At 54.2% G+C, this 13,496-nt stretch overlaps 2 protein-coding genes across 4 annotated transcripts; both read right to left on the bottom strand.

The window, feature by feature from the left end:
• Positions 1–467: 467 nt before the first annotated feature.
• Gpr62 (G protein-coupled receptor 62) lies at positions 468–1,781 on the bottom strand. The gene has a single exon (XM_075964767.1). It carries the CDS (start codon positions 1,640–1,642, stop codon positions 566–568), a length of 1,077 nt encoding a protein of 358 aa, XP_075820882.1. The 5' UTR covers positions 1,643–1,781; the 3' UTR covers positions 468–565.
• A 5,566-nt stretch (positions 1,782–7,347) lies between these two features.
• Parp3 (poly(ADP-ribose) polymerase family member 3) lies at positions 7,348–13,360 on the bottom strand. Of its 3 annotated transcripts, none has more exons than XM_075964757.1 (11): positions 12,883–13,360; positions 12,132–12,315; positions 11,529–11,654; positions 11,161–11,349; positions 10,846–10,969; positions 10,540–10,766; positions 10,190–10,336; positions 9,952–10,038; positions 9,569–9,746; positions 8,351–8,506; positions 7,348–8,003 (listed from the first exon to the last, which is right to left on the bottom strand). In XM_075964757.1, exons 2-11 carry the CDS (start codon positions 12,306–12,308, stop codon positions 7,834–7,836), a joined length of 1,581 nt encoding a protein of 526 aa, XP_075820872.1. In that variant the 5' UTR covers positions 12,309–12,315; positions 12,883–13,360; the 3' UTR covers positions 7,348–7,833. The 3 variants fall into 3 exon arrangements, with proteins under 3 accessions (XP_075820872.1, XP_075820874.1, XP_075820873.1); XM_075964759.1 differs by having other exon boundaries at positions 12,132–12,310; positions 12,883–13,053; XM_075964758.1 differs by lacking the exon at positions 12,883–13,360 and adding an exon at positions 12,415–12,533.
• Between the last annotated feature and the right edge of the window lie 136 nt (positions 13,361–13,496).

Below are 13,496 nucleotides of genomic sequence, written 5' to 3'. Positions count from 1 at the left end.
TGATCCACAGCCCTTTCCACATGTCAGTTCTGGGGTGAAATCGCAGGGCCCTTTCAGGGGTCATGTGTTCAGTCTCCTGTCTTCAGCACCAAACCAGTCTGGCTGTTTGCTGAGCCGTCTGAGTAATGAGTTTGAGTCCGACTGTCAGACGTCCCCATGGCACAGATGGCGGGGATATCTTCTGAATGTCTCTCCACTGGTTCCTCCTGCTGTGGCTGTAACCCGGACCCTCATCCTTTGGCTGTGAGCTCTTAGGACCCTTCTCTCTGTGACCACGCCTGCATTTCTCCCCTCTGGGCCAGGGAGTACCCATGAATTTAAAAAGCATACACTGGAGGGGTCCTTAGGAGATGGTACAGATGGGGAAGCCGAGGCCCCAGGAAAGGAACACAGGTAGTATTGGGCTCAGAATCAGGCTCCTGAGAAACCTCACTAGACTAAGTTAAGTACCACCCTCTCTCCCGTTTCAGTCAGCAGTCCGGGCAGAGTACCTGCCACGACCTGTGCAGGGGGGGAGATGTGGCCCTTTGGTCCCACCTTCCTTCTCCAGTCCAGGAGAAATCTCTCAAGTGGCTTCTGGCACACTTGAGTTCTGTCCTGCCAATTCTGGGGTCTGTTGTGGTGCCTCGGAAGGGCCCAGGGCAGGGTCCTTGCGAAGCCCCTGAAGGCGCTGAACGAGTGTCCGCGGGTGCCAGGCCTGCGGCATACGGACTTTCGGGGGCCTAGACAGTGCCCGGCGAGTGAGACGGCCCAGCGCCAAGCGCACCGGGCGCTGCAGCAGGCCATAGAGAAAGGGGTGAGCCGCGAAGGCGGAGTAGGCTACCCAGGTGACAGCCGCCTCGGCTGCTGCAGCGCGCGCCGCGGGTGCCAAACATGCACAGCCATACGGCAGCCAGCAGGCTGCAAACTGGCCCAAGGCCAGGGCTGGGGCCAGGGCCGCCTTGCCCCCGGGTAAACGTGGCCGGAGGGGTGGCAAGAAGGAGAGGCGGCTGTCTAGAGAGTCGGAGCGGAGCCGTGTCCCTCGCGGGGGCTGGAGGGCGGCGCGCCGCGCCACCAGGAAGATGCTACCGTAGGCGGCCAGCAGCAATAGGGCAGGCAGCGCAAAGGCCAGCAGGGCCCAGAGCGGCCGGAAGGGCCCGAGTCCTCCGGCCAGGACGGAGCAGCGAGCCGGAGCCGGTGGTGGCGCGGGAGGTGGCCCCAGCAAGGAGAGCGCTCCCAGGAGCGCGGCCGCCGCCCACACCGCCGTGAGCACTAGCGCTGGCGCCGGGCGCGCGCCTGGCCGCAGCGGGTGCACTATGAGACGGTAGCGCGCCAGGCCGAGAGCAGCCACGCCAAGTGTGCAGGCGGGGAGCAGAGCCGCTGAGAGGAAGCGTGCCGCCCGGCATGATGAGGGGTCCAGGGGCACACTCCCCAGTCCGGGCGGCCCGGCCAGCAGGCCCAGAGGCATGATGGAGGCGGCTGCCAGCAAGTCCACAATGCACAGGTGCGCCAGATAGAAGGCATCTTGCAGCCCGGGAGTGCGCAGCACCACCACAAGCAGCGTGCCATTGCCCAGCACGGCCCCCACCTCTACGAGAATCGCCAGGATCAACCCCACAGAGCCCACGAGTTCGGTGGCGCTTATTCCCGTGTTGTTAGCCATCTGAGCGCTCAGGCTTCTCTGGGGTTGCTATGGGGAGAGCGAAACGGAGTCTCCAGCTCCAGGAGTCCCATAACCTGTCCCATGCTCCTCGGGGCCTCTCACCTCGTAGGCTGCCCAGGAGGTGACTCCGACGCCCAAGCTGCGATCTTCTTCTGGGTTTTGGTAGGCCCTATGGGTGGATGCAAGGCTGAGCCTGGCTCGGCTTTCTCCCCCTTCCCTAGCCCAGCGCCAGCAACTCAGACTTTGTGGAGATGGTACCGGCTGTCACTCTGATGCTGTCCTTTGGAGATACACAGCTAGTAAGGGAGGAGCAGGGCCTGGCGCCAGCCCCCTTGGTCCTAGCAGCTGCCAGCTGGAGACTGGAGGCTCTTCTGTGAAACTGCCCAAGGGTACAGTTTACTGAACCCAGACCCTTCCCTGCTTTGTGCCGGGGGGGGGGGGGGGTTGCATATGGACGGACGTGGAGGGTAGCTAGGTCAGGCAGTACTTTTCTCGAGGAATCAGTCAGAAAAACTTTTAGGTTTGCTTGGACCACCCCCCCCCCCACCCGCCCAGGAGTTCTGAGGGAAGGAGAAAAAAAAATCTCAGGGCATGGCACAGAGTGGCTGCTCAGTCAGTTTACTTTTAAGTCTCACTTGTGGAGGAGGCCTAAGGGGAAAAAAAACCAAAACACGGATGCTTGGTTGGTCTATTGGTTGGTCTAGTACTTTCACTACTGGCAAGCCAGCTCTCTTCTAAAAAGCACCCCCTGACACGTGTTTTAGGAAGCTACCTCTTCCCAGCCTCAGAACGTGCAGCTTGTGTAAATAAACTCTCCACATGAAAGTCAGTCCTGCCAGGCAGTGTGGTGCACACCTTTAATCCCAGCACTCGGGAGGTAGAGGCAGGCGGATCTCTGTGTGTTCCAAGTTAGCCTGGTCTGAACAAAGTGAGTTCTGGGACAGCCTGGGCTGTTCACACAGAGAAAACCTGTCTCGGAAAAACAAAACAAACAAACACGAAACCTTTAGTCATGGCCAGTTAGAGTCATTTCTACTCCTCACTCCTCACCCCCTCACCCCCGCCTGGTAGGTGGCTCAAGGAAAGCCCTGAACTCCAGTGGGGCACATGATCAGGTTCGGAGAACCTATTAGGTATCTGAATGAAGTGCCTCCTTCCTTGAACCAGACTTCGACTAATGGGCATGTCAAACATCCTGTGTCCTGAACAGAAGTAGGACTCTTGACTGTTCCCTCACTGGCTCCTTGCAGAATCTTAGCAAATTGCGCCTCACATGAGGGCTTCCCAGCTTTCTAGCTGTCCTTTTTCCTACACCCGGTCCAGTCCACCGAGACGGTGGGAATCCATGCACATCACATCTCATCTCAATCTCATCGCGGTACCTCCCTGCCACTACTGCTGCCCCCCAGAGCGCGGCAGCCACTACTGCTGCCCCCCAGAGAACCGCAGCCACTACTGCTACCCTCCAGAGAACCGCAGCCACTACTGCTGCCCCCCAGAGCGCGCAGCCACTACTGCTGCCCCCCAGAGAACCGCAGCCACTACTGCTGCCCCCCAGAGCGCCGCAGCCACTACTGCTGCCCCCAGAGCGCCGCAGCCACTACTGCTGTTGCCCCCCCCCCCCCAGCATCGCAGCATCCTCCTAACTGGCCTGGCGTTTGCTTCTGCACCTCAAGCTGCTCCTCCGATTTGCCCTTAGGCTCCTTCCCCACTCTGCCTACCTCTACCTACCCTGTCCTCCCCAGGCTTCTGGAGGTATCCAGCCAATGGAAGTTAAATGAGCAGAAGACTGGAGAGTGGGAGGTAGGAGGAAGCCAGGGCGCTTCCCCTTTGGTGCGTAGCCTGGGCTTCTACAGCCCTCTGTGGAAGACAGCTTCTCTCTCTGTCCCTTTGGCTTCCTTCATGGAGCCTTCTCTGTGCTCTTGTTCTTGCAAGATGACCTGACTGGATGAACCCACCACTGTCTTCTCCTGTTATCCCTCCAGCCTCCAGATGGTGGGTGGTGATGACTTCCTCCCCATCTCCTGTTTGATAGTTTCTGTTCGTTCTCTCTATCCAGTTCCCAGGGGCTCCATTATCTGGTGTAATTCCTGCCATGCTGGCTGGATTGTTCCAACTCATTCCCTACAGTCCACTCTTAGTAGTGGCTAAAATGGACCCGTTTAAAAATAAATCAGGTGGCATTATAAAAAAACCTGTTTCTTTCCCTCAAAGTCCTACCTATCACCACCACTGTGCAGTGAGGTGGCCTCCACCGGCTGTGTTCTGCCCACCTCCCACCTCTCCTCCTCCTTACCCATCATGCTTCCAGCACAGCAGGCATGTGTGTGCCTCTCACCTGGCAAACTGCTCTCCAGGATCTGCCGGCCCATGACTTGCTTCTTGCTTTACTGTGATTTATTTGTGTATTTACTGTTTTTGAGGTAGGATCAGCAGGTGCTAAGGATGACCTTAAGGTTTTTTTTTTTAAATTATTTTTATTTTATTTTTTTTGTTTATTTTCAAAACAGGGTTTCTCTGTGTAATGTCCTGGAACTTGCTATGTAGACCAGGCTGACTTCGAACTCACTGAGAGCTGCCTGCCTCTGTGTCCTAAATGCTAGGACTAAAGGTTTGTGCCACCACCACCCAGTGACCTTAAATTTCTAATCCTACTGCCTTCTTCCCCTGAGTGCTGGGATCTCAAGCATATGCTGCTGGATCTTATTTTCATAATTTATTTAATTTGGTTTCATGTGCATTGGTGTGAGAGTGTCAAATCCCCTGAAACTGGAGTTACAGTTGTGAGCTGCCATGTGGGTGCTGGGAATTGAACCCGGGTCCTCTGGAAGAACAGTCAGTGCTCTTAATCACTGGGTCTCTACAGCTCCACCTTCTATCTAATTTTTGTTCTGTCATTTACTTCCGGTTTCTACTAACAAGAGAGCATTCCAGCTTCGGCTCACATTAATCCTTTTACCCTGCGTTAGCGCTCTTGCAGGCATTTCCTTTACTGATATTCTGTTCCATATACGAACGTGGCTATTTGGAGCCTCTTTTACTGGGCCTTGTCTGCCTCTTGCTTGGACCAGTGCCTCCAAGGTCATCACAAGAACAAGGTCAGTATCACTTCAGCTCCAGCCTCTTACTGTGACTCATTTCATGATGGAACTGATAGGTCACACTTTCCATCACTCAGATGAGACATGGGCCAGAAAGGGGGCATGTGCTTCAGAGCATACAGCTGGAGCGCTGCTCCTGGCTTCCTAGAGCTCGGTCCACATTGACATCCCGTTCCATTCTTGGGCAGAGCTTGGATGTGGCCTTTGCCCTCTCTACGGGGTGAAGCTGAATCTTTGAGGTTTACAATCAGAGGGCGGGGAAAGCCAACTGCTCTCTCCTCTGCTCCCTGCCCTGCGTGCCAGTGTGGGGCAACCTCTTGGGCCTCCACAGCTCAGGGAGAGCTCAACAGGGTCCATGAGTATAGCAAAGGAGAAAAGGAGTCTAGAGAGGACAGTGAAGGGGTGGGAAGTGTGGTGGGTTGGTGGGTGCATACTTCCTACCAAATCACTATATCTAATGAAAAAAAAATAGATGTCAGGTGTGGTGGGGTACACGCCTTTAATCCCGGCACTCTGGAGACAGAGGCAAGAAAGTCTCTGTGAGCTCAAGGCCAGCCTGATGTACATATGACCATAGTGGCTACATAGTGAGACCCTGCATTAAAAAAACAGAATTCTTTGTAGCGAGTGTATCTGTCTGTGTAACTCTGCATAGGAGTGCAAGGAGGATAACCCACAGCTGAATGCAGTGGGCTCACTCCAGCAGATGAGCGGGAATGAGGAGAGGGACGGGAAGGGTCTCCCATTTGATTTATTATTATTGTGAGGATGTGGTGGGGTGCTGTGGCATACGTGTGGAGGCCATACACCTTTATGTGGGTTCTGGGGCTCAAACTCAGGTTGCCAAGCTTCAAACTCTGCAGCTCACAACCACCTGTAACTCCAGTACCAGGGGATCTGGTGCCCTCTTCTGGTCCTGTGGGCACTAGGCACACAAGAGGAACGCGACACATGCAGGCAAGACACCCATACACATAAAATATAGTAAAAACATATTATATGAAACAACTGTCCTGTACTCTTCTGAATGTGAAAATGAGCTGGGTGTGATGACACACACCTGTAACCCCGGTGCTTGGAAGGATGAAGCAGGAGGATCAAGAGTTCAAGGGCAGCCTAGGCTACATAGCAAGACCCCCACCCCCATCTCCAGAAAAGTTAACGTTATGAATGGATAAATGGTTGAGGAACATCTTCTGATTAAAAGAGATACGACAGAAAACAGCATACAACTCACAGGGGGGACCTTGACCTTGCTTTCTGGGACTTGCTCCCAGGCTAGGACAGGGATATCCAGGTCACAGCTGTTAATCTTTGAGGACAGAGAGCTGTGCCCTCTGACACAAACTCAGCTTGGTTTTAATGTCCAGAGGTGAGACAGACACACAGCGATGCTTGCTTTACCTGGCAACGTTTAAGCTAAGGAGACAGAATCAGGTGGGTTTCCAAACGACAGTTTCTGAGTTGAGTTGGTGGTAAGGCTCGTCTTTGGATGCTTAATTATTAGAAGAGAGGGATGCTACAAGGATAGCCTTGAGTGGGTCGGAGGGGCGTGGCTGTTATTAGCTCACGTGACACACACACTTCTTGGTGTTTGGCTGGAGCTGCCATGTGGAGGGCCACCATGGAGACAGAGGAAGCCTGTGGCCACTGTTTCATTGAACAAGCTGAGGCTAAGGGCTCATGCTTGATAAAGCTGCCTGTGAGGTTACAATGTAGCTCAGTGCTGGAACACTTCCTGTAAGGTGCCCAAGGCCTCCCTAAGTCCCCAACCACAAAAACTGAGATAAAGTATAAGAAAATCCCCAAGTGGCCTGGAGATGTAACTCAGTTGGCAGAGGGCATGAATCAGGTTAGAGGTGGGGCACAACCCATTTTGGTCTGTGCCCCTTTAATATTGCTTTAGGAGGCAAGGTTCTGGGCCCACAGCCACAGCCATTTGAGGTACTAGGAATCAGTTTTTGAGATATGGGGGTGCGGGGCTGGCAGGAAGAGTGAGATGGATCCAGCAATCACACTATTCCAAAGGGAATGAAACCAGTAGGTGGATTTTCTCCCAGCACTTCACAATAGCTAAGATAACAAATCACCTTGAGTGTCCCTTGACGGGTGAACGGGCAAAGAAACTGGCGTGAGCATATAGTGGAATACTACTCAGCCTTAAAACTGGAGGGAAGTGCTGTGGTTTGAAGATACATGGGGGAACCTGCAGGACATTATGTTAAGTTAGCCAGACACAGACAGACAACGACCACAAGATGTCACTTAACATATGGAACTCAAAACTGTTGAACTCAGGGGCTGCAGAGATGGCCCAGCATTTAAGAACACTGGCTGCTCTTCCAGAGGATCCAGGTTCGATTCCCAGCACCCACATGGCAGCTCACAACTGTCTGTAAATCTTGTTCCAGGGGATCCAACACCCTCACATGGACGTGTATGTAGACAAAACACCAATGCATAGAAAATAAAAATAAATATGTATAAAAATTGAACTTGTAGATGTACAGCGCAAAGGGGCTTAGGAAGATGTGCATACAAAATTCAGTCGGCCAGGAGAAATGGGTTCAAGAGTCTATTGCACAACACAATGACTACAGATAATGACAATGGACAGCCATTTTTACTTCATGATGGTGACACATCTCATGAACATGCCACTAGGTGATTCTGTCATTGTGTGTAGAGGTTTTACACGGACTGGGATGACAACAGTGTCATTAGGCTATATAATCTTAGAGTATATGACTATACTAAGTGCATGATTATACATGATAGACAGAACATTGACTTTCATAGTTTGAGTCAGGGTCATACTCTGTAGCTTAGGCTAGCCTGGAACTCACTATGTAGCTTCATGATTGTAATTTTCATTTTGGACATGTCCTACTATGTAGCCCAGGCTGGCCCCAGCTCTCAGGGTAGTGTTTTTCTTGCCTCTGCCCGAGTAGATGAGACTATAGGTGTGTGCCAACGTGCCTGGCATGTATTATATTCTTGGGAGGCAAAAGGAAATATGGGAGCCAGACTGAGGAGAGTGAAGATCAAGATCATGGCCCAGTCTAGCAGGACCTCGGGAGGGCAAGCCACTCAGAAGTGAATCTCCAGCAGATAGCGCAGACGACACTGGCTCTCCTGGTATATGAGGTACTCGCTCTGGCTGAAGTTGGAGCTTTGGAACGATGCGCATGGCACAGGTCGACCTTGAGGGACCACCACTGGCTGCCCATCCAGCTCTAGTTCAATGTCCTGGGTGGGATCTGTAAGGGACGGATTGCCAAGGGGTCATTGGTGCCTGGTGCTACCTATGTCTTGCTCCCTGCGACTTGCCACCTGCTTCAGGGAGTGCCACCTTATCCTCATTTCCCCCTGAAAACCCCAGGCTAATGCTCGTCAATGACATGACTTTTTCAGCCCTCTTGACACCCTGGAGGGATTTGTTGATTCAGTGGGTGTTTGTTGGACGACTGGGGGAATCAGTTCCCCCAGGAAGACTGTATGGTTTTGTCTCTACAGTCCACTCTCCTTGTTGTCTTCTGAGGATGTCCCCAGTCTCTTATGTCAACCCCACCTTTATCTATAGACCCACCCAATATCTGGGGCTCACCAGGCTCTGTTTTGCCTCGGGCGATGACACTGTCAAAGCCAGGGGGTGGGCTCCTCAAGCTGGGATCATCGATGGTGATGTGGTGCTCCTTGCCTAGGGCCACCTCGCCCAGGAACATGTAGCCCACATTGTGGTTCTCACTATACATGGGAGTAACTAGAGGACAAAGAGGCTCATGGCAGGAGGAAACAGCTCAGGCCCCTGGCCAGCTCTTTCCTGCAGTGGCAAGGCTGTCTGTGCCAGTTCTGCGGCTCACGAAACACTAATTACCTTCCAGTACCCCTCATCCCCGCCTGCTCCCTCCTACCTCAGTGGCCTCCCTGTCCCTCCCATTCCCTTCTCCCACCTCCCACAGGCTGTCCACTAGTGAATCGGTGATGGTGGGAGCTGGGAAGGGGCACCTCTCCCTACTTTGTTTACTTGGTCATTGGCACCCCTCAGGCGAGCACCCCCACTCCTGCCAGCCCGTCTTTCTTGGGGTCCCCTGTCCTCTTGATAGATCTCTTTGTCCACCAAGAACTTCAGCCCCATCTGTTCTTGGTTAAACCTTGCTTTCTTGGCCTGGCAGGTAATGGCAGCCTCCAGGAATGTGTTCAGCCTGGGCTGGTGGGGTCACTTGAGTCACTTAAGGACACCCTGACCATGAATTTGGAAGTCCCTGGAGACGTCTTTGACCTTCTGCCACCTGCTGCCACACTACTGGCTCACACACTCTGCTCACAGGTTCTCTCATCTCAGTTCTGGAGCCTGGAGCCAGGGCCAGTGCTCACGGGGGCGGGACTGAGACTGAGACAGAGACAGACAGAATCAGAGAGGCAGAGAGACAGAACCCACCCCCCATCCCTCTGCCACCCACTTCACCGCTGCACCCACTGAGATTCTCCAGTGTGCACATCCACACGGGCTCTCTGTGGCTTTCTGGTCTTGTGTCCCTGCCCCTCCTTCTGCACAGAACACACTGGCAAGGCTTGGCGCAGGCAGCCTTCTCCCCCTCTGTGGCGATTTCTCTTTTCCTGCTCAGAGTCTGTTTGCTGCTCTCATCCTATCCCCCCCCCCTTCCAGGACGACATGTCCCTGACTGCCAGGTGCTTCTTAGGCTTAGGGCATCTCACTGTGTACTCAGGTCAGGAATATTTCCAGGATTCCTCCCTCAGGATTGGGCCCAGCCCATCTTCGTGCCTTCATCCCAACCCAGGCCTTGACCCAGAAGAACCTCACCATAGCAGGCTGACTTGCTGTTCTCAGAGGCAAAGTAGATACCCTTGCCAACACGGCCACCGGAGTGTGGCATGATTCGGAGACCACTGGTGAGGATAGCAGCCACCACAGCCACATTGGTGCCGTGCCACAGCAGCTTCCGGTTGTTCAGTTTAGAGTGGGCCTTGAACCTGTCTTCCTGAGCGGGGAAAAGTGGAAAATGGTAACGACAATGTCACATGAAGGCTCATGTGTCCCAAAGCTGAGGGCCCCACAGGTAGCTGGCCTACACTAGGCCTGGTGGAAACGGATCAGAGATTTTGAGCCAACTTAGCAAGGGACAGGTAAGTAAATGTTATCCCCTAAGGGACAGGGTGGTGATCTAGGGGCTGAATACCCCTTACCTCCCCTTCTCTGTTCACTTTCCAAACATGTTGCAGAGTTGGGCATCTGAAGCTATTGCCAGTCTGTTCCAGGTAGGTCTGTATTGCCTGGGGAGAGCAGAGCCTGGTGACCAAGGTTGGGAGACTTGGGGACCTGTGGTGTCTCACTTTACAGCTCTCTTTAGGCCTGGGCATGCAGGAGAGAATGTGGAGAACCAGGGCTCCCCAGGTACCTCAAGGGCGGGTGTGGAGAGCTCACCTTGTACTCGGGCCCCCCATTGTCCAGCAGTTGAAGCTGGCACTTGAGGAGCTGGTAGTCCCTGTCCAGTGGGTGTGGCACTTCTTCCAGTTTCTCCTCCTCCCCATTTGCCTGCAAGGTCTGGGCCAGCTCGATGTCTGCCAGCACCTAGGATAATGAGCACCGGAGCTTGTCTGCTCCTGGCTTCCACCTCCAGCCTCTCCCACCTGTCTGTCCCCACCCCATCTCTCTGTCTGGCTTTCTCCTCTCTTGGCCCTCAGCCTGCCCACTGTAACCTGGAGTCTGTGACCATCTGCTCCTCTCCTCTTTGCCCAGTCTGTCTGGTACCCTCAGGGCCCGCCAGTCCTCACCAGCAGCATGTCCTTCTTGGCCTGAAGGATCTCAGGGGAGTTGATGGGCGGAGGCCGGCTGCGGCCAAAGTCGTGCGGGATGACGGTGTAGAAACGGGACGACAGTTCCTCCAGGCTCTGACCACCACCAGTGGGCTTTTTAATGGCCTCCTCTAGAGTTTCCAAGACCTCAAAGCCCCGTGCAATCTGCTGCTTGCTCAGCTTTCCCAAGGGCATCTTCTTCACATCTGGGGAATGAAGGGATAGTCTCAGTCCTGCACCCCCTGATATTGGGGCCCTGCCCCTCCCCTCAGAGTCCCTCTTCACCCAGGTTCATGAGGGTCATGGCGTTCTTGAACATCTCTTTGCTGAAGATGTTGGTGATGAGCTTCTGAGTGGCAGGGTCCAGGGAGCAGGGCTTAACCACAGTCCTCACTGAGCCCCCGTCCACCTGCAGAGAGAAAAACTGTGTGGGCAGGAGCAGCTGGGCAGGATGCTCACATGGGGAAAGGGTGGGACATTTGTAAAGGCCCAGCCTGAGGCCAGAGAAAGAGGCCAGTATTTGAGTGTACACTGTCAGACGGTCAGGCAGGCAGCAGGAGGCAGGCCCTTCCCTCTGCCCCACTGCCCCACCCCTGTCACCTTCATTACAGCCTCTTGAGTTTCTGCCTCTCCCTGCACTTCGATAAGTGTGTACTTGTTAGGATGGGCCACAAAGTGTTCCCGGTCCTCCCATTTGTTCTTAGTCTTCTCCCGAAATTTCTTCTCAAAGTCCTTCTTTGCGTCTTCCAGGCAGACGAAGGGGTTCATCTTGGTCTGGCCCACCTCTCCCTGTAAGTGACAACTTTCAGGGGTGTGCCCATCAGAAATGTGTGCCGGCCTTGGGCTAGGCTGATTGCCTCTCAGCAAGGCGAAGTGGGACAGCCAGCTACAGCGGCTCTTTGGGGACTCTTGAAGTGTGTGCAGAGGAGGGCGGTTTGCGGGAGGCACCCTGGTAACGGGTCACTCACCACCCGGCCCCAGCGGTTCCAGCAGAAGAAGTGACCATCCTCCTCCAGCAGCTGGATGATGTAGAACTTGTTATTGTTGTTGCCGATGTTGGTCTGGTTTAGGGTACAGTCATAGTCCTCGTGGACCTGTGTGGGGTGAGGCCGGAAGGCAGCTGGGCTGGACATGGGCTGGGTGTGCACACTGGTGGACATCACAAGGGGTTCTATTTTGGCACTTGGTATAATGACTGTGCTGTTGGGGACACAGTCTGACTGGATTTGAATAAGGTCTGCTGTGGGAGATGGAATTTGGAGAACACGCATCTACTTCCTGGGTGGGGGAATCTGAAAGATTCCTGGCTCTGTCCTGAGGGCTGAGTTTGAGGGAGCACCGGTGAGTCCTGGGGAAACCGAGTCAGACCCCATCCTTGAGTGTGATGCAAGAGGCAACTCCCTTGTCTGGTGGTCAGACCTGACAAACCTTGATCTGATAGAATACAATCCACCTCTGTGGTCTTAAGAAGACAAGCAACCCCTAGCTTCCTTAAAGACTTTGAGCTACCGGGCTAGAATGGAGACCCCCAAGGAGGAGAAGGCTGTGGCCTGAACATGGGTGGAGCTCACCTGAGTTTTGGGATTGAGGCTGAGTGGGCATATGGGGTCCACACGGACGATGCGCTGATCTGCAGGAGCTGCTCTGAGAGCCTCAGCGGTGGAGCGGAAACTATCCTCCTCCCCTGTCCCCTGTGGCCTCTTCTTGGAGCCCTCAGCCTGCACCGAAGACTTTCGTTTTGGAGCCATGGCTATCCTGGGGTGAGGGGTAGGGAGTGTTCAGGCTGGCGTTTTTAAGAGGCTGGCCTCCTCTTTTTGCCATACAAATCCACATTTCTAAAACCGCACTTTGTACCTCAGATATGCTCCCTCCCCAGGTGGCAAGGGCACGGCTAAAGCCTGCCCAGTCTGCCCACCCTGGGCTAGGAAGAAGTCGGATCCCTACCCTCTCAGCTCGCCTGCGAGCCCGGAGGTAATAGAAAAAGTGAAAGCGGACTAGCCACTCCCACTTGTTGGCACCTCCCTTTCCTAGAGCAGTTCCTCCTCCTGTCGGGAAGCAGGGATCTGGCAATACTGCTGACTGAATCTTCTGAGCTATGGGGTTGGGAGGTTGGGGAGGGCAGGGCGCTTACAAGCAGCACTTCGGCAGCCAGATCTACTCCTCTAGAGCTGAGGTATAGAAGCCTCTTCCTAACACTCCAGAGTTCAGGGGTGCTAGCCAAGGTGTCAGATAAGTGGCCTTCAACTGCCATAGATAAATCACTTTTACCCACCCTTCCCTGCCCCTGCAGAGGACTCCGGGGAAGGGCCACAGGACACTCACCCAAAAGAAGCAGGACCCTCGAAGTGGTGGCTGTCACCCAGCCTGGTATCAGGAATGCTGGCTGAGTGTACCACCCAAGAAACAAGTTCCAAGTCCGGGCTTGTCTGGTGACCCTCTTCGAGCCTTCCGCTTCTCTTATGGTAGGGATTTCCGAGCAACCACAAGAGGAGGGGAAAGAGCGTAAGAGGGTGTAGAATTTCAGTTATTTGGCTACTAGTGGGGTGAGTCAGAGACTGGGCAGGCCGAAGTTGGTGACTGTGCCAAAGATGAGAGGACACTAATCTGGACACATCTAAAACCGCAGGGCCTTCGTGCAGCCTCGACTAGGCTCTTGCCGCATGTATCCGCTATCTGCCCGACTTTGACCCTGGGTTTAGATACTGTCTACTTTCCAGGGTTGCCTGGATTCCATTCTCTGTGTATTAGAGCTTGGCTGAAAAGTCTTGTGTCCCCTGCCCCAGACTGGAAAAATTGAATCACTCTCGGAACGAAGAACTCCGCACCTCTGTCGCCCTCCAGTGGTTATGAGGCGCAAACACAAAGAATGGCCTCCTAGCCCCACCCCTCCCTGGAAACCGGGCGGCAGCAGAGCGCAAGCGCCACAGGCCCAAGCC

This window comes from Microtus pennsylvanicus, chromosome 3, assembly GCF_037038515.1.
Source record: "Microtus pennsylvanicus isolate mMicPen1 chromosome 3, mMicPen1.hap1, whole genome shotgun sequence".
Classification (NCBI taxonomy): domain Eukaryota; kingdom Metazoa; phylum Chordata; class Mammalia; order Rodentia; family Cricetidae; genus Microtus; species Microtus pennsylvanicus.
This window is presented reverse-complemented; position numbering and strand designations above follow the sequence as displayed.

Coding starts and splice junctions, on each gene's coding strand:
- Gpr62 (XM_075964767.1), bottom strand. CDS start 1,642: ATGGCTAACAACACGGGAATAAGCGCCACCGAACTCGTGGGCTCTGTG.
- Parp3 (XM_075964757.1), bottom strand. CDS start 12,308: ATGGCTCCAAAACGAAAGTCTTCGGTGCAGGCTGAGGGCTCCAAGAAG. Junction 10,767..10,845: donor CATGACCCTCATGAACCTGG/GTGAAGAGGGAC, acceptor TTCATTCCCCAG/ATGTGAAGAAGATGCCCTTG. Junction 10,039..10,189: donor ATGGGGGGCCCGAGTACAAG/GTGAGCTCTCCA, acceptor TGCTCTCCCCAG/GCAATACAGACCTACCTGGA.